General features: G+C 42.6%; 1 protein-coding gene across 4 annotated transcripts in view; it reads right to left on the bottom strand.

The window, feature by feature from the left end:
* adgrg6 (adhesion G protein-coupled receptor G6) overlaps positions 1-20,383 on the bottom strand; it is a 109,018-nt gene that overhangs the window by 66,527 nt on the left and 22,108 nt on the right. For 3 of the 4 annotated variants that reach the window (XM_085246456.1, XM_085246454.1, XM_085246455.1), the window contains exons 3-6: positions 4,405-4,752; positions 1,624-1,763; positions 1,125-1,404; positions 450-626 (exon numbers count right to left, since the gene is read on the bottom strand). In XM_085246456.1, the coding sequence (XP_085102582.1) occupies positions 450-626; positions 1,125-1,404; positions 1,624-1,763; positions 4,405-4,752 (945 nt within the window). The remainder of the gene's footprint in view (positions 1-449; positions 627-1,124; positions 1,405-1,623; positions 1,764-4,404; positions 4,753-20,383) is intronic. The other variant, XM_085246457.1, reaches the window with a different exon arrangement.

The raw sequence follows: 20,383 nt of genomic DNA, 5'->3' as shown, positions 1-20,383 counted from the left end.
CAGATACCTCAGGGGTCTCATTCATCGCAGAACAGCCAATAAATGATTTAAAAACATGGCGATCGTGCTCCTGCTCTCACTCATTGCTGTGGGGCTCAGAATGTTCCGATCCTGGCATTGATCCGTCATTAAAAATTTTGATCGTGTTCGAGGTCTGTTTAGATGGCGAAGTGTCAGACTGGACTACCAGGGAGTGATCTAAGATTAGCAGCTGGATGTGCAGAGAAACAAACTTTCTGATCGGTGCTCATGCAGTAAAAAAGTCGAATAAAAAAGTTCTCTCCTTTTTGCACATTTCCATCCAGTGACCCAGTTCAGGCCTCCTGGCAGGTCAGTGTGACACCCCTGACCTGCAACACACGTGGCTCTATCACAGCCCATGCAGCACACCCTCCTGTTCCCGCCATCGTGCTTGTTTAATCACATTTTGATTTCTTTCCTGTACTCACTGCAGCTGAGCGAGGTGTTCGTCTGGGCCAGAGAGGCCGGGATGGTCCAGTAGCTGTTGTCCCAGTCGATGACATTCCCCACGTGGTCACACTTTAATGCGCTGAGCTCCTGAATGGACATGGCGTAATTCCACAGCCGCAGGTTGTAGATGTTCCCATCGAAGCTCTGCTGCTGACCTGAACAAATCCCAGAAAAACAGCACTGAGCATTGCAGAAATGTATTAATTTATTTTCCTCTAAGATCACAATAATAATTCTACATCCTCAAAGTATGCAGTTACATCAATGTCTGCTTAGGTAGAAGCGGGTTAGTAATGAGCTCAGCACCATAGAGCAGGGCTTGAGACTTTCCCGCTTACTAACAGAAGTGACTGCATCACTTATCAAACCAAGGTTACTGTATGTGACAGCACAGGGCGCCATGAAATGTCACGCAGAGAATCAGCATTCCAGGTTTTTTTTTTTTTTTTGCTTTAATATTCTGTCTACGAGTGTCTTTCATCCATTTTATCCTTTAATGCACACAGTTTCACATCTCATAATCCCGCAGATCCCCAAACCTGTGATTACCGGGTGGTGAAGTTTCTCTGCAGAATGTCTTTAAAGTGGTTTGACACTTTACGTGCACGTCTAACAAAATGCATCAAAAACATACAACTCGTATTGGAGCTTACTTCCTATCCGGAATTCTCCCCCAGCCTGCACGGAGTGTCCGGTGGAGCTGGAGCAGGTCTTGGCCAAGTAGTTCCCATTGAAGTAAACAGCCACACGTCCATTTGATGATGTCCAGAGGACACAGAAGGACTTCATGGAGTTAGTGAAGTCAGATGGTAAGATGATGTTGTCTATTGGACAGACCACTCCATCAACCACCATCTTCATCCCCGTTCCATCGGAACCAAGACTCAGCAACATGGCGCTGCTGTCTTTGGAGTAAGTGAAGATCCATTCTTTCTGTTCAGGGAACAAGAACAATAGCTAACACAAACTTGCTCTGGTGGGATGAATAATACACATGTGCGTATAAATTAAATAATTTAAAGCCCCTAAATGGGTCTATTTTCTTATGATTTGACTTACTTAAGACTGAAGCTGTAAAAAAAAGTTAATGAAATAAAGAAATAAATGACCAGATGGAGTTTAGTCAAATCAAAAAGTGACGTTTATCCAGACCTGTTTCAGGCTGGTGCGCTCCACCTCGAAGCATATGGTCAGCTGACTCAGCGCAGGGATGGAAACAGAATTGGCGACCTTGGTGATCTGCCCGACACCGCTGCTCATCTTGATCTTCTGGTTCCTCAGGGCCACAGCAACTAAAACGCAGAGAAGGACATCGAGAAGAAGGAAGGACGAGAAGTAAAGACAAAAGACGAGAAAAGTAAAAAGGAGGAAAGAAACAGGAAAAAAGCAAGCAACAGCAAAAGGAAACAAGGTGAAAGAGCAAAAAGAATAAAAGAAAATTCAGGAAAAATTCAAGATTCAGGATAAAAAAGGAAAAAAGACAGAAATGAAATAAAAGACAAAATTCCAGAACAAAAGCACCAAAGAATGAAAGAGAGTAAAAATAACAAAAATAGAAAGTAGGAGAAGCAAAAAATGTAAAGAGATAAAAAAAAAAAAAAGAAATCCAGAAATTCAATCAAGGAAAGAAAGAAATGTTTAAAAAAGAAAAAAAAAAAAAAGGACAAAAACGGGAGTGAAAACTCAGAATCACAGAAGGGAAAATTACCGAGTCTTTGATTGGTTTTTCAGTTTAAACAGGTCAAATCAAAACTCGATTTCACCCAACAAAGCTAATTATTATTGTTCAGATGTGATTTGGTGATAATATTTGCTTCATGTGCCGAACTTTTTAAATGAAAGTTTGACTGAAAAAAGCAAAGCAGTGATGATGAGTCTGAGTTCGACTCTCAGAAAACAGACGTTTTATCCACAAGCAGCTCCTAACCAGGACCTCAGCCTTTCTCAAGCGTCACGTCAAACGACGTTTCTCAGCAGGAGAGCGGCTCTGGCTGGAGCTGTCATCTCTCACTGCTCACTGGAAAAGCGCTCAAATATACACAGCAAACATGCAGGAAGGCAGGTACACACGGTGCATCAACACACTGCAACAGCGTTGGGTCAGTCGGTGACACATCGGACTGTCTGTGACGTCTGAGACGCTTCGGTCTCTTGACTGCACGATAACCTAAAAACATGCACCTTCAGTCAGACTGTGCATGAACTCATACAGCTAAAGTCAAGAGGCTGGCCTCCAGCGAGGAGACAATGTAGTTTCCAAGTCCAATTCAGCCTCTCATACAAACCAGGAAATTGATTGACTGATTATACTTTTTATCACTGATGAAACAACTGGTGTGGAAACACTTCCCTCTGTTTTTAGATGATAGATGATAAATGTTTCTGATTTAGGAACAGCTTTGTTGTCATGGTGTTAAGCTGGAGCTAGGAGCTGTACACAGGCATTGATGGCAGGTGTCTTAACGTGTTGGTGAATGAAGAGCAGGGAGTGCAATGACACTGGACACCTGGTACTAAACAACAAAGCCTTTCCACTCTCCAGTCCAATGTCCAACATTTCCTGGGCCAACAAACTGCCCTGAAATCCATGCTAAGCTAACGCTATATGTTATCTGCACCTGTTGGTTCATTCAGAGACCATAAGGCCTCTTCACATGATTTAAGGCTTTATGCCAGGGGTGTCAAACTCATTTTACAGCAAACTTTGACCTTAAGTGGGCCAGTTATGTGTTTAATTGATTTCGTTCTTTGCTGTGACAAAGAAAGAAATCTGTCAGCGCAACTCTTTGGACTTAAACTGTAAGAAATAAATATGTAAAATTGGAGAAAAAGTTCTGCTAGCCCATTTTCGATACTGTCCATTAGATTTTAACTTAAGTCTTAAAAAATAGATTTTTATGGTAGAAAGTGAAAAGCAGAAACCTTTGTTTTTCACTGAGGTTTTATTAGAGACAAAGCTACGTGTTTTGTTATTTGGCAGAATTTGTGAAAGTTGAAATTTCTTCGGAATTGAACAGCAGAAATGAGGTTGCAACATCAGAATCTGTGAGACGTCAGCACTGATGGTGTGTCCACGTATACGCCATCAGGTGAACGCGCCATACTTTGTGTTTACATCTTTTTGCAGAGTCTGTTTACCTGTTCTTTCATCGTTTGCTGTTTCAGCTGTTTGGTGGTCGTTAAAATGGTTTTTTGAGCTTTCAGCTGAGATTCTGACGTTCCCGTGGATACCACACACGTCTATGTTTAAATAACAGATCTCTGTACATCACATTAAACCAGATGTTCTCCCTCTCGTCTCCGGTAACGGGGCATTGGGGTTCAGCAGGTTAATTGTTTATCGTACTGTAAATTACTTTGTGCAGTACGAACAGCCATAAGGGAGTTTTTTTTTTATGTATCATTCCTATCAAATTAAAGTCCCGCCCCCGTCCGCATGGATTCTCAGCAGGGCTATCAATAACTGACATATGAAATTATCTCATGGGCTGGATATAATTGTATGGCAGATGTGGCCAGCGGGCCGTACATTTGACACCCCTGCTGGTTTTTACCAGTTTGAAACTTTGCAGTATGCTGCACACATACACCCTCCATCTGTGAGTACATAAACACTGGCTGGTTGTTGGACTGCTAATGGTCGGCTGCAAAGATTTCACATGTCAGCAAACCAAAGTGGGTTCACACCTGCGTGAGAAAAACCTCCTGGACCAAATTCTCCTTGATTAAACACTGTGTGTTACATGTGACAATGGTGCTTTTGGTCAGAGTTTAGTGAGCAGAGCATTTGTAATCCTCATGCTGTAACATCGGCCCTTTGATGTAACCAAATGAGCCGTCCTTGTCACCAAACCCATCCTCAAACTCTTATTTTTTAATGCCTGACTTAAGACACAGCTGAAGATCAGGACCCTGTTGGCGGCTTTCACCTACCATGTTGGAAGCTAACTCTGAAGCCTTTCTTCTGCACACTGAAGTCGGAGGTAAAAGACAGCATCATCTGGTTCCCCGTTGAGTTTAGCGTCAGCCCGTTGGCCGTCAGACCACAGAACACAACTTCAGCGCTGCCTGTATTCACCTTCACCCAGTCATAGATGCATCCCGGCGCCTCCTCCAGTTCAAAGTCCAGGAAGGACAGCTGGATAATGAAGCCGGTGGGGGCCTGCATGATCCACCTACAGTTGTACGAATTGGGGTATCTCTGGGGATAGCACGGTGATGTGATTTCTCCCTGGGCCTCCGTTAGCACCAGGTTACAGTTTGTGGAGGCGCAGCCCAGTACTGGGGGTGATAAATTCATGAGTGTTCACACTGTGACAACCTTCAATGAGGCAGCAACATAACGGAGACAGGACGCTTAGTAAACAAGGACATGGGGATAAGAATGAGACAAAGAGTACAGGACTACAGGGCCATAAGATGTGAAACAGACAGGGAACAGACATATTTCATACAATCTTTAGAAGTCAATAGGCAAAGTAGTTCTCACGGACAAACGCAGCCCAGTCAGCCAGTCAGGGATCAAGAAAGGTTTTCAAGAAGGACTCAGAAGACAAACCCAGTATGTTTTATTGCTGTTTACAGGACAATAAGATAAGATGCAAGAAGAGTAGTTCAGGAGTAATCTTGGAGCAATTGCACTTCAGTTATGAGCCAGAACAACTCGTGCAGTTAATCCAGAGTGTAATCAAACTAGCAGACTGACACCACAACCAGTCTCTTGCAAGTTTACATTGAAAACACACAAGCATGCACATGCAAAGTGAGTGAGTCACCCTTGTTTCAAGAAGCAGTCAAATTCTTAAGTTTTAAACAAAAATGTGAAAATCTTGGCAGAAAATAAAAAAACAAGAGCAGCTGTGTTCAGTTCTCTGAGATCCAAAGAAAACCACTTTCATTTAAAGGTACCGATACATGCTGCACTTCGGCCGGCTGAGATTCCATATTTAAGTTAATATAAAGTCATATTTCACATTTTCACATCCCGGTAACGGGGCCACGTATAGCCCTATCCACCTCCAACCGTAAAATGTTGGCTGTTAATGAAGCTTGATATAAAATTTTCTACACATGAAACATGTTGGCCTTCATCGCCCTTAACAACAGCTGGAAACAAAAACGTTTCCTGAGGAAAAAAAAAAAAAACAGACAAGAGCTGAAATGGAAAGTGGAAAGAATGGTTTGCTTCTCTCGCTCGGGGCAACAATGGCCTCCGTTGATCTCAGGCTCGGCCTTTGCGGCAGCCAAAACCACAGCCAACGTCAGAAACGCCAGCATGCACGTGCACGCGTCTCAGAGCCCTCGTTCCAATAAGAAAAGCTTGGCGGTGTAACATTTCTCACAGTCGTCTTATTTCATATTCATATGTTTTACTGCAGAAACTGACAGCTCCGCGCCTCGCTCATGGGAACAGAAGCAGATGAGGTGAAGCTCACGCATCGTTCTGGTAAATGTTATTAACCAAGTGCAGCAGACTTCAAATTACGAGCGGCTAAAACAATCGTGGCATGTTGCCAGATCCTGAAACGCTTTCAGGCTTCTATAGCGCTGCTTAAATCAAAAATAAGGAGACAGCTGCTCAAACAGCTAAATCATGGCCGTTAATCCTTTGAGCCACCAGGACGAGTCATAACATGAAAAAGGAGTCATTTAAATGCATTTAAATAAGCAAATAAGCCACACATTTACCTCCTTTCACAAATATTTGTACGTATGAGTGACCTGAGGAAGGGGTCAGTGTTTCTCTGCTAATGGAACATCCTCGACATGATGCTTCTTCACAGATTCCCAAAAACACACATAAGGAGTCTTTGCAGTGCTGTGTTACTGTTACTCAATCAGAGTAGGTGTTCCCCAGCCTTCACATCCAATTGGTCAATCAAATGCACGAGCCTAGCTCAGGCATATCCTCGGACACACCTACCATCCACAGCAATGGCTGAGGAGTATTTAGGAATCTCCCAGCTGTGTCCTTTAGAGACCTCTGCCTAAGAAACCGTGATCACCTTCGTGCTTCATGTTTTTTTTTGATTCAGGGTTTGTTTACACTGTGACGAGGCTATTTGCCTATCTGGTGATTGGTGATTTCAGAGGACACGGAACACAAAAACCTGCACATACACAATCACCACTCACAGGTGGTGACAAACTCTTGCTGACTGTGTCCCAAAAAGGTTTTAAATGCTTTCTGCCGCTGTAAGCCATACTCCTGCTGTGCTTCTGCCTTTTAATGCACCTGGCTTTGAAATGGCATTGGCTGAATTGAAAAGTTCAAACCGTGGAGCGTGAGGTTATATCCCCCCATTTATTCCACCCCTCTTTCCTTGAGTCATTTATGTTCTACAAGCAATTTACTGAAAGCATGCTGAACATGTCGGATCAACAGAGGGTGATGTAGGATTTCTATGCTGACAGAAATACACATGCAGACTCTGACTGCACAGGTGCACGCAAACACATTCACAGCACACATGGCAAATTTATGCACAAAAATTCCAATCCTCCTAAGTGTGCGTGTGTGTGTGTGTGAGTGTGTCTCAGCTAAACCTTTTGCTCCCATTAAAGTTGTTCAGCGTGAAATTTTAGGAACATTTGGATGTAACATCAAAAAGCACCAAGCTTTTTTTCCTCCCTTCCACTAATGGAAAAGCTAGACGCTGCCACACGATTCAGAAAACAGCTTCACTCTCTCTCTCTTTCCCAGCTCTGCTCTGCTTCTCTCTCTTCCTCTCTCTCACTCACACACACAAAATGAGTGTTTCCCCATGTCTCCTGATTCCCTGATTTCATTCATTCAGGGTAGGCTTTGTGTCTGTGGAAGGGGGGGCATTTGTAAGTCGCACAGTTCATCCCTCAAAAGCCTAAAAGCTGCCTCTCAAGTTTCTGGCAGTACAACTTCACATTTCTCTGGATTCTCTCGTCTCCAGCCGACCCTTCTGATTGATTCTAATGGCTGGACCCTCATCAGCCAACATTTTAATATTCAGCCATAATATTTTTGATAATATTCACTAACTGAAAATCTCACCAACTAGAGAGCGTCAGCATCTTGTTAGTACAAGATGCTGACGCTCTCCCTGAGTGCACTCTAAGTGTCCAAATACCATTGGTCTGACCAGTCCTGCGTGCTTCTGTTTGACTGCAGCTGGTCTGAGTGTCGATATCTTCAAGATCAGAGCAGCGAAGGCAGGAAAAAAAAAAGGTTTCATGTTTTCAGCCTGAATATCAAACTACAAGGCTCACAGACTCTGACGCTTCTCTTTCATGTCACAATGCCTGCACAATGTGCTGGCTGAATATAGCAGGATGCCCTGGACATTGTTTATTCAATGGATTTAAAGGTGCTGGGTGTAATTCACTTAGTCTGGCATAATTAGTCATTTCCTGTCCAAATGTTCCTTCAGTTTCCCAGATCAAAGACGGCAACATCAGTGACAGTCAAAATGTCTTTCAGCTCCAATAAAACAGTCAGTGAGGCTGGTCTCTTTAACATCCAGGCGTCCGTGAAACAGGGCTTGAGCAGAGTTAGGAGGCAGCAGAAAGCCACAAAACTAGCTGATATCTCAAGATGTTACACCATGTTTTCACTTTACTAAATAGTATTACTAAAAAAAAAAACAAAAAAAAACTATAGCACGAGTATAATCAGGGATGTCACCAAAACCAATATTTACATTACCTTTCAGTACTAAATTTCTGAAAACATGACAGTACTTTGGTTTTTGCCAGATAGGGTTTTGTTAAAAGAGAGTGATATTTGGGTACCAATAAAGATTACTATCAAATTAGATGCTTTTCATTTCATTCATTTTCAACAACATAGCCATCTTTGTCTCCTCCATCTGACACACAGCCCCTCCCCCCACTAGCAGCTGAACACATGGGCAACATCTTAAATACAGATACTCTGGTATTTAAGAGGAAATTCAGTAGTCCACTGTTACGTGCCAAGAGATGTGGCTTTGCTTTTGTGTTCTTTTTACCTTTCAGGTGTCAAGCCTCCACCTATTGGCTAGTTCAAAGTTGACTGTCATGTGTCTATTGCCTGGTCTAGGCACAGTGGGCCAATCAAATTCAAAAGAATTATTAAATCCGACCTTGTCCTGATTGTCTCGTTAAATTTATATCATCAGGCTGTTAGTTCTGTGGTGTGTGGAAGAAGATGGGCAAGGTGGCCTGAAATTCCCCAGATGGGTCATTATTTTAACACAGAGGAGGGGCCTCAATTAATTAACACAGCTGCCTGCTGCACTCATGGTGTCACTGCTCTGCTAAGCCAGTGGTTCCCAAACTTTTTTTTGCTAGCCCCCCCCCCCTTTGTTTTACAAGAATAATGTTCGCCCCCCCATTTTGCTCCATTGCGGTTTATTTCACACCTCAAACATTTAGTAAACAGTTAAGCAAATACAAGTAATCTGCAGGTAGTAAATAAATAATAAAATAAACCACTAACTCTTTTACGCTACGTCCACACCTACACGGGTATTTTTGAAAACGCAACTGTTTCTTCCACACGTAAACGGCGTTTCGAATCACCGAAAACTGATAATTTTTTAAAACTCCTTTCAATCAAGAATGTGGGATACCGTTTGTCCGTGATTTGAAGAGCCCAGTGCGTGCTCCCAACAAGGTAAAACCAATTCTGCAGGGGAGACCTACCTTGGCACTTGTGCAGGTGAAGCCAAAGGGAAGATATGCTTCACCATATTTTCTAGTCTTTGGCTTAGAATGAAGTTGGTTTGGAAACATATTCAGCCATGCTTCATCTCCTGCTTTGCGTGTCCGTGGGCGCCCCATGGTAGCAGTGTCCAAGCGTTTTGTTTTTTTTCCCCTCTTTTCATACTGCGCCCCCCCTGCCATGGCTCTGCGCCTCCCCTAGGGGGCGGGCCCCACACTTTGAGAAGGTCTGTGCTTAGCTAACATGAACATGAATAAAACACAACACCAGCAAATGAGCTTTGAACACCAAATTACAACAGCAGTCTCCTCAAGGCACTTTATAATGTAAGGTTAAGACCCTACAACAACACAGAAAAAACCCAACAATCAAATGACCCCTTAGGGCAAGCACTTGGCAGCAGTGGGAAGGAAAAACTCCCTTTTAACAGGAAGTAAACTCTGGCAGAACCCAGACTCAGGTTCTGCCAGAACCAGAATGCCGGAATCTGCTGTGACCGGTTGGGGTGAAGGGATCCCAACACATCCCAATCCTCTGCATGTCCTCCTTCACCACATCCATGAAATTAAAAGAAAAAAGAAACCATTCTTATCCGGTCTTTAAGTCTGACGTCATTAGCCATGTCTGGGCCCAAACTCCGCTGCAGGTCCCTAAATTAAACGAACACTGCAGCATTACTGAGTTGAAAAACTATCTAAATTCTTTCATCTGTAATAAAATGATCAGTGTGGCTGCTTTACCAGGAGTAACAATTAAGTTTAACATCCAGGCATCCATGAAAACAGAATTTATGAAGTTTAACTGAGTTAGAAGTTAGCAGGGAGTCAGCTCGCTAGCTTCCATCTAAATATAATATACCATGTTCTGACTGAGGGATTTATGAAACAAATTAAAATGTACAGCTCTGTTATCACTTCCAACATAAATGAAGATGGGAAAGTAAACAGCATTGATGTTTGTAGGGTTACTGAAGTTGGGCTAGCTGGTATATAATGATGTGCCATGTGATCACAGCTTTGTAGCACAATATAAATAGTGAACTTGGACGACGAACGCTATCGAACGGAGGGCTTTTTTCCACTCGATAAAAGTTAACGTGAGGGTTCCCGATGGTTAGTGACAAATGCAATCGCATGGCAGGATGCTGTAAACAAACCAAACTTCAGTCAGGAGAACAACTGAGATAATCCATCCACAATACGAGGTTAGTCATTGATATACTGCTGCATGGGCTGGGCTGTAGTTACATTGTACGGGTTTAAAAACTGAGCTTTAAAATGATTAGCGGTAATAAAAACTGAGAGAAGCCTACAGTGATCATTGCCTTGTTGAGATAAAATAGAACAAGATACAAAGCATTAACCTCCTAAGACCCAAACCTTTCCACAGCATGCATTTTTAATTTCTCTTTGATATTTGGGCATATTGGGGCCCAAGAACATAAAAACAAAGAATTACCAGATTTATTTATTTGTTATAAGAAAAACAAGAGGATGAGGATATTTGTTTAAAATTTTGATAGAACAGTAGCAGTATAATGTCCTCATAAGTGGATATCAGGCCCTTGTAAAGCAAAATTGAGTATTTTGGTCTAAATAACCCAAAATGTGATGTCCACATATGTGGACGCCAGGTCCTAGGACATAGGTGTCAAACTCTGGCCCGAAGCCATACCAAATTACTATTAGAGCTGGCCTACTGGTATTATACAGCTAATATATATATTGTTTAGTATTAAGCTTTGCTTGTTCCATATTCAGTTTTTCAGCTAAACTTGTTTGAGTCCATAAGAAAAGATTCATTCCTATATCTGGAGGAAGATTTTTTTTTTCAACAAATATTAATGTTCCATTTTGAATTTTGGCCCACTGTGTATTTGAGTTAGACACCCCTGTCCTAGGAGGTTAAAACATGTAAAAAACACATCAGCCTTATTAAATTCAGAGTACTTCGGGCCCAGAAGCAGGATTCATCACGTCATCACTTAAAGACTGGATTGTTTTCATGTTGGGCTTTTATTGTGAAATATTTGCAGGCGTTGGGGTTACTTTTAAAAGTGCCTGTAAAAAGCTGTGTTGCTGTGTCGACCACACACCCCTCCATTATCCGAGGCCCGGTGGTTTTTATTTGAGGAAATGTGCTAATTGTATTTTTCTCCATTATGTTAATATAAAATGTACTCTAGACACAGATCTTCTTTTAAACTGTTTTATTTTTTTAATTGTGCTGCATAATCTAATGACATGGTGTTTTTTTCATCCTTTTACTGTGTCGGCCGTTTGCGTCTGGCACTTCCGTCAAGAAGTTGTGTTGTAAGTGTGAAATGACTTTACAGGTACAGCCTTAATATTCAAAAACTGTATTTGGAACATTTCTGTTGGCTGAGGTGGGACAATAGGCCTCAGTGTCAGCCGGTGTGTACGTACACAGTCACACCTTTGTAGGTAAACAGATTCACACGGCTCTGAATCAGACACCCTGGGACAACCTCAGCAGCTGGATCATCCATCCATCCATTTTCATCCGCTTTGTCCGGGGCCGGGTCGCGGGGGCAGCAGCCTAAGCAAAGAGGCCCAGACCTCCCTCTCCCCAGCCACCTCCTCCAGCTTATCCGGGGGAATACCAAGGCGTTCCCAGGCCAGCCGAGAGATATAATCTCTCCAGCGTGTCCTGGGTCTGCCCCGGGGCCTCCTCCCGGTGGGACATGCCTGGAACACCTCACCCAGGAGGCGCCCAGGGGGCATCCTTGTCAGATGCCCGAACCACCTCAGCTGGCTCCTTTCGATGTGGAGCAGCAGCTGCTCTACTCTGAGCCCCTCCCGGATGGCCGAACTTCTCACCAGCTGAATCAATCAAACCTAAACTCTTTCTCTTTTCTCTGCTTGCCTCTTATTAATGTGATGACATTTCTCTGGCAGCTCCATGCAGCTGATAAACCCTGACGTGTGTGTGTGTGCGTGTGTGTGTGCGTGTGTGTGTTTAGTGGTGGGTGTGGGTGTATTTGCCAAACAGGAAAAAAAGCAGAACAGCAGACAGGAAGTCCACCCATGCAAATATGACTGTGCTGATAAGCAAATGTGGGAAATGAGGAGAGATTTGTTTCACAATAATCTGCTAGAGTGATACAATGACTTCAGGGTGGGAGGGGCCGAGAAGTGACACACTTCACTGCGCAGCGTTCTTCTTCCTGTTCGTCTTTGCTGTTCTTACTTCTCTTTTTCCTCTTTTCTTCTCCTCTTGTTTCCTAATTTCTTTTCACCCCCCTCTGTCTTATTCTCCCTTCTACTCTTTCCTTTTTTCTCCAGTCCATCCATCTTCCCTTTTCCTTTTCATCTTTTTACTTTTCTTGTTTCCCTTTCTCTTCTTCAGTTTCCTCTTCTTGACTTTACCATGCTTCCTCTCTCGTTATTGTTTCTTATTCAACTTTCACTTGTTTTCCTTCTTGTTTCTTCACTTCTTCTCTTCTTCCATCCTTTCCATCAGTTTCCCGTTTCCTTCTGACTCCTTTTTCACCTCTTCTTGTATGCTTTCCTCTATTTTTCTCATTTTACCTTATTTCTCTTCCTCTGCTTTCTATGACATCTTTCCTCTTGTTTCATCCTTTCTTTATTTCTTGTTTCCTTTCCCCTTTTTCTCTTCTTTACTGTCCCTTTTCCTTTCCTTGCTCCCTCCAGTTTCTTCCCCTCTGTTCATCGAATCATCTCCTGTCTCCTTGCTTTAATCTGGTCAGTCCACTTCTTGCCCCCTTGTCTCCTTCTGCTTGTGTTTAGCGATGTAATAAAACAAACGATCTTCGGGTCTCTCCGTTAGAGGTGTGATCTGCTGACTGTTATTTCAGCGGTAGCACATTAATGCCTCCTTGCTGGCTCCAAGTCACCTTCACTGCTGATAATCAGAGCAGGAGGAAAACTTTACAGCCTCCCCCTCGTTCATGATGAAGAGGACGCTCTGCAGCTCGACTGTTAACTAATGATGTGAGTCAGGGAGAGAGAGTGGACAGGAGCAGTCTATTTCCTGCTAATGTCTCCTTAAATTTCTGTCGCAGTTAACGGAGGAATCATTAGGAACGTGTGTAATGAGCGGAGGATTAGCAGTGGCACAGCTGTACGCATTTACATTTAGATGGGTGGTTGGTTTTGGCAGCAGCTTGTCACACATTGAGAGGTGGATGATTTCACCACTACAGAATTAATTTGAAAGGTTAATATTTTATGATCCTGGCAGCATTGAGTGTTTCTCTGTGGACTGCTATAAATTTCACCCTGTGTGTATCAATTGGATTAAAGCAAGAGAATCAAAGCCAAGCCAAACAGAATGAAAACGGGATTTATTTACAGGAAATGTGACGGAGACACAAATTATCAGCAGATTCTGCTGACAGAATAAAAATTGGGACTGAATAAAATAGTTTATTCATTTTTACCTATAAGCCGAGAGCTGACAGTGAGCCATGTTCTGGGTCATCCCAAGGAGATGAGAGGAAATAAGAAAAACAGAAGGAAGCAAAAAGGAAGCATCTTCTGATCAGGACGAAGACAAGAACAGGAAGAGGAGAGAGGAGGAAAAATGAAAGAACAGAGAAGGGGAAGCACAGAGGACAGAAAAAAGGAGAAAGAGGAAATGACGGATGGTCAGAGACGTTGGATAAAGGAAATCGTTTGGAGAAAGTAGATAAGAGAAAATAAGGAAAGGAAAGGACGAAGGAATGTCTCAGGGGTGTACGTAAATAAATGGAGACAAAAAATATTAAAAATAATCAAAGGAAAGGACAGCAGGGACAGCATGTGAAGGAAAGAAAGGTGGGGAGATTGAAAATATGCCAAAAAAAAAAAAAAACGTGACAAAAGGGCAACAAATAGAAGAGAAGTGACAGGAAAGGAAGTAATTAAAAAAAGAGGGCAAGAATGAAAAGGGACTGGTGGGTAAAGGAGAACTGCAGAGAATAGACAGGAAACATGTGTGTGTGTGTGTCGCTGTGTTTCCTGTTAAAGATAAAAGGTCATAATGAACCTTCTCATGTCTTTGGGGAGGCTTCTGTCCCTGTTTGGCAGAGAGGACTCGTATTCAGCTCGTTAGAGGCAGAAAGCTGATGAAGTAGAAGTCAATTTAAAACTCCACCTCTCATCCTTTAGATTGAATAAATACTTAATATATTTGCATCAGGAACAGGACACAAACAACCGGTGCACAGTGTGTTTGTGCTCTGCTCCAGAGAGGAGATAGACATGCAGGACTGCTGTACCGGCAGGCTGAAACATCAGCTTCAGCAGCAGTTCAACTGACTGAACAAAGCACACACAGAGACACACACACACACACGCACACATAAACGAGGCTAAAAAGCATTCAGTTAACTCAAGTATTACATATTTCTTTATTTCAGTGAGACTGTAAACAGCCTGTTTGTACAGAGTACAGATGACGCAACACACACACAGTTTTAGTGTTTCCACTCTGTGTGTGTGTGTGTGTGTGTGTGTGTGTGTGTGTGCTTCACACCTTCATTCACTCCTGCTAATTCACCCTCCTGAGTTTCCTGACAGCCAAAAAAAAGCATGTGACAAACAACATACAAACAACACGTCGCTTTAATTACCAGCATCCACGCAACCAGGCTGCAGGGCCGAGGCTAATGACCCGCAGCAAGTGTATGCTGAGCTGCTAATTACTGGCTGTGTGTGTGTGTGTGTGTGTGTGTGTGTGTCAGAGGCTTGCCTTTTCCCAACACTCTTCATTTTTCATAACTACAGACTTTACACAATTTGAGCCCAGATTCCAGCTCAACACGCTGTTCCACTGGAATCACTGACTGAGGAACATTTATGTAATTAATCCTCAGAAATATTTTTACTCACTTCTTCCACAGTACAGGTGTGTCTTCACAAACTGCTGCTAATGTCCAAGATTCTCTTTCATGGTAGATTATCAGAAAGGTCACAGACTTCCTGCTTATTTAGATTTATTTGCAGAGGAGATGCCCAAGTTTGTAGTTCATGCAGGATTCCGTTTTTTGAACGAGGTCATGCCTGAACATTTTGCATGCATCGTGTTTAAATACTTCTGTTTGATGGTTAAGAGGAAGAAATGATCGTACGATTTACAAATGACAAAGGGAAGCAACACACATCCTGGGTTGTTGGGTCACGATTAGCTGAGGTATGGCCACACGAGTTCATCCCTCTTTGAAACAGAGCAGTCCAGAGAGGGTTAACAAGCCTGACAATAAAGACAATACATTTTTTTACTGTCTACATACTTTTAGGTCGACTGAATATTAGAATTACACAGTGTTATGTTTGGCAATACATGTGTCTACTTTGCTGTGTGTCTACATTTACGTTGAGAGACGTCTTCCAGCTACTGACCAAAGCCTGCCACATTGTGCTCGGAGAAATTTTTAGATGAAACAAAGTCGACATCTAGAAGATGTTGTTTCCTGCAGCAGTTCCCACACAGAATACTGAAACCAGTCCTGACGGGAAGCCCGACATGTGGGTACGCTTCTCTGTCAGAGCTACAACCCAGAGCACTGTTCGTTTAGCCCATCTGATGGAGCCGAAAACAAAAGGCCTTTGTCTGGGAGCTAGTGTGGGAGACGGGAGGCTGGCTTTGCTGCAGTTCTGCCAGAGTGGATTTTTTAAAAAGATGCAACAATGAAGAAGTGTAGAAGAGTGCATTTTACTCACTCGAGACAGATTTACAACATTTTAATTATGGAGAGGCAGCACGGAGGGGTGTGGGGTGAGGTGTGGGGTTGGGTGGGGGTGTGTGGATGCAGTTACTTATTAACTTTGTAAGCGCTGGTGACGGCTTTTGTGAGGGCTCAGTTTGTTGAGTATAACGCCCAACTCATCACATACTGACACTTTTTAACATCTCCTTTTAATCACTGCCTTTTAGAATGACTGCACAGTCGCTCCAACAGGCAGACGAGGCCTTTATTTGCGAAAGGATGTAAAAATATTGGAGGCTCCCCATGACTTCCCTCAGCCTCCGAGTAGAAGGCAGTAGTAGGCATTCACCAGACTTTCAGAAAACCTGACCTCTGACCTTGACCTTGACATCTAGGTCACTGAAATTCAAAGCCGTGCAAGATATTTAGTAGCTGCACCAATGGTACAAATTTCAAAATCCTACATTGCCTCTTTCACCAGTTATCACCTTCACAAACTTGGAGTATTTGTTTGCCTCCACAAACACTTGGTTAGGTTTTAGAAAGAAAAGGTTCACCTACTGATAAAGTTAAGCTCATGTCAGAAGACAAATATCCAACAGGAGAACGCCTGTTTCCTAAACTGTGGTGACTATTGCAACACCAGGAGAGAACATTTGGGGACACTTTGTAAAACAAGGAACAAGAACATCCACAGCCTGCAAACCTACAGCAACTCCAAATCTTGTTTAGGGTAAAAGAGGAACAGCTCTGGCACAAACGTCCTGGTTTCCTGATATTCATCATCCCTCTGTCACTGTCTCTGTTAAATAAAGGCATAAAATGAAAGAAATTTATATTTTCTGAAGTTTTAAGTTTTCTGAAGAAAGACATCCAGCCGACCTCTACATCTGTCATGGTCTGGGTGAGCAGCTGGGAATTTCCATCAGTGCCAGAGCACCCTTGGCTCCGCCCGTGGGCAGGACTTCCTCAGCTTCACGCATCTGGAGCTAATTGGGGCAATCAGGCCAAAGGGGATTTAAGCTCTGCGCCGTCATCTCCTCCCTGCCAGTTCGTCAGTTACCTGATGTTGGTAACCGGCTCTCACATTCATGCTGCTATTCTCAAGTAGATTTACTCGCGCTGTTTCTTGTGCTTCAGGACCTTTTCTCCAGTGTCGACTGCTGCTCACCACTTGGATCTCAGCTTCTTTCCACCTCACTGGGAAATATCTCCAAACCTCACCTGCCTGCCCTCCTGCTCACTCACCACTTTGGATCCAACGAACCCCAGGTCAGCTATTTCACCTTTTTCAAACTCCGAGGAAATCCCTCACCTCTCCCTCAATACCACACCTCCACCTCCTGCAAGTAAGCTGGAAAAACTGTTATACTTACCCTCTCTGGTAATCCACTTTAACCCAGCTCTAACTCCACTCTCCTCTCTCCCCAGTGTGACCAATACTTACCTGCCTAGATCTAGTTGTCCTCACGTTCATGCCACGCTAATAGTTCCACGGCTACATTTCCACACCACAGATGCCACGTCCTTGTGTTTTCACATATATTATATATTCACCAATAAATTGTGTTAAAACGCTCTCTTGCCTCCGCCCTGTGTGTTTGCGCTTGGGTTCTATTCAAGTTGCTGGCCTCCGTCCAGCGTGACAACATCACAGCAGTGGCAGCTTTCAGCCTCTGCCAAAGTCTGCATTACATGAAGTGAATTATAAGATGGTGGCTCAACTAAAATTCATATATTTCCTCATACTTGGCTGTGGCTTTTCTGTCCACTATAATAAAAATGATAATAATACTTAAGTGTGTGTAGAAACACCTCAAGTCTATTCCAGTCAATGAAATTCTAATTTAATAGTTACAGAACGATGGGTCATAAAACCATTGTGTGCTCTGCTTCACTCTTATTCACTGTGAGTTCTAAGTCAAGTGAATCTTTCATTATCTTCCACAAGCAGGACTGTTAAACTGTCCTTAAAAAGTTAAAGAAGAGCTGCACACAGCCGAGGACTTCCTAATACTCTCTGAGATAATAGTATAATGAGAATTCAAGACAAACCACATCAAACTGTAATAACTGTTCATTAATGATGCTGTATTCACAACATTTCTGGTGTGCTCATAGTATCAGTGGCTAGTCAGCCTGATCATGATTTACATCATAGACTTTAGCTCTTGTTGCATGTTCAGCACCTTCTCTGACCTGATATCAGTCCACTCATGCTAGGTCGTCATCTGCAGTATGTGAACGAGGTCAATAACGATTCGGTGCTCAATCACTAGTATCCTATTCAGTCTATCACAGTAATACAGTAGCACAGAGACTCACATTTACTATTTAAAGGCTGACCAGTGGGTTTGAACATAACCAAAACACCACTGTGTGGGCTCTGAAATACTGTGCGTGATCACATGGTGTTAAAATCCAGAATCCGTAATGAGCATGCTGACACAGCAGATACCACCAGAGATAGCTGATGTTGGCTAACGTGGCTGATAAACTGCTGTCGTTGTGAAAGATAAAGATAAACTTCTGTTTGTTGCACCTTTACAATCAGGACCAATGATGAAATACAACAAGCAACTGAAGGAGCCTTTTCAGTCTTTCTTATCGGGCTTACTCAGAGCTGCTGGTGTGAGTCTGTAGTGAGTTTGGTACAGCATCTCTGCGTCGAAGAGAAGAGCTTATTTAAAAACTAATTTTGCAAATTTGTTAATGCACCAGTGGTGCCAACTAACCATGTCCTCAGTATTAAAACCTGCCCACTCTGATAACAGATATGAGAGACCTTTCCTTAACCCCCAAGATCTTAGAAAATGACAGAATGAGGAAAGGTCAGAGAGGATTTTTGAAATAGGAACTTTCTGGCATCATTTCTGTTATCAACAAGATATCAGTGCACACCTGGTATTTCATTGTGACCCAAGGAGCTTAGCCAAACTTCATCTTAAATTCTCCGGTATCACAAATACACTAAAAATAAAAGCCCCCTCTGCCCCTTTCAGCCTTTCTCCTGAAAATAATCCTATAGATGATTTGGCTTCCATCAACCTGCCCTTCTCTCTTTTCACCTCTCTGTCCTTTCTAACATTTCTCTCACATTCTTTCATTCGCATTCCTCTCTACTCCTTCCTTCTTCTTCAGGCATTCACTGTTATCGCTCCATTGCTTTCCTTCTTTCCCACCTACAAATTGAACACAGTTCAGTCCAAACACCGTGCACACTTCTTCCAAATGAAGGCACAACAGCCTACCATGCTGGATGAAATGTAAGAATGCCTTTGTGGTCAGTATCAGTCTGCAGTATAGAGGAATCTGAATCATGCTTTGTGAAAATTAAACTCACTTTAAGAATCTGTGAGAAGTTCTTCAAATTACACACGGGACAAAACTTCAAAAAGGTTTGAAATTGAAGTCGCTTCCCTCAGCGAACACTTCAGATGTAGCTTTTTAGAGACAAAACTTTGATAAATGCTCAACAGGTCACAGGTTTTTCCAGCATGGGTTCAGTTTTAGAACTTGAAGTGTTTTTTTTTATTACAATCTAAGACTTTTTAAGATCCGACTACAAAAGAGAAACCCAATCAAGCCTTGGGTGCGCTTGAAAGGAACTAGTCATTACAAGACCATCTCATAATGCAAAGCTGTACCAGACACCCGTACTTACAGGCAGATGTCATCGAACAGACAAAGAGACAGGATTACTGGCAGGAAATGTTGAAGCGGTCTTTCTTCATAAGCGGTGATGATGTAGAGAATAAAAACAGAGAGCTTGTTTCCATCTTTTTGAGAGTAAAACCATTCTTGGCCTGTAATATTCAGATATTAATTTGTTACTCAGGTTCTTGGTGACTTCATTCAGAACATCAGACGATGGAGTTACAGCGCTGGTCCTGATGTTCAGACACATTTTACTACAGTAAAATGTGTACAGTCCTTAACTGCAGACTTAGTGAAGTGCAGCACTAATTATTATGTTTTATTATGTTTTGTTTGAGCCAACCTCCAACACTAATCCTCACTCACTGACCCACATCCAAACAGATTTACTTCCAAGAACTGATATATCACAACCGTGACGTTCCCCTTGATCAGGAGTTCCTGAAACTGCTGATAATTTTACACCTTAATCAGGTATTTTTCCAGGAATAAACAGACCTTATCAGAAGTGAATTTATTGCCTCATTCTACAGTTTAAATTCTTGCACAGGAACTGAGATCCTTATAAGAATTTCTGTAATCTGAGGGAAGGTCCTGCGGTTGAAACACAACAACAAACATGGCAATTACAGAAAGAAACATTTGTTGGCCAATCATCGGTCAGAAACAGACTTGCCTCTCCTCCAAGAAATGATGATTTACAGCTCTAACTAATTTGACTCTGAGCATTTCCACACACATAAAATATAGTTCTTTAATGATCTCGTCCCCATAGAAAAATTGTTTACAGGAGACTCAGATATGCTGGTTTCACCAGCTGACAGCCAGCTGACAGACATAATCTCTCCGGTGTGTCTGGGATCGGACATGCTCAGAACACCTCGCCCAGGAGCTGCCTCTTCCAA

The sequence above is a fragment of the Mchenga conophoros genome, linkage group LG15 (genome assembly GCF_057382185.1).
Source record: "Mchenga conophoros isolate Kocher_MC1m ecotype Shallow Benthic linkage group LG15, M_conophoros_male_GT1.1, whole genome shotgun sequence".
Lineage (NCBI taxonomy): Eukaryota > Metazoa > Chordata > Actinopteri > Cichliformes > Cichlidae > Mchenga > Mchenga conophoros.
Note: the sequence above shows the minus strand (reverse complement) of the source record. Positions and strands in the feature narration are given on the sequence as shown.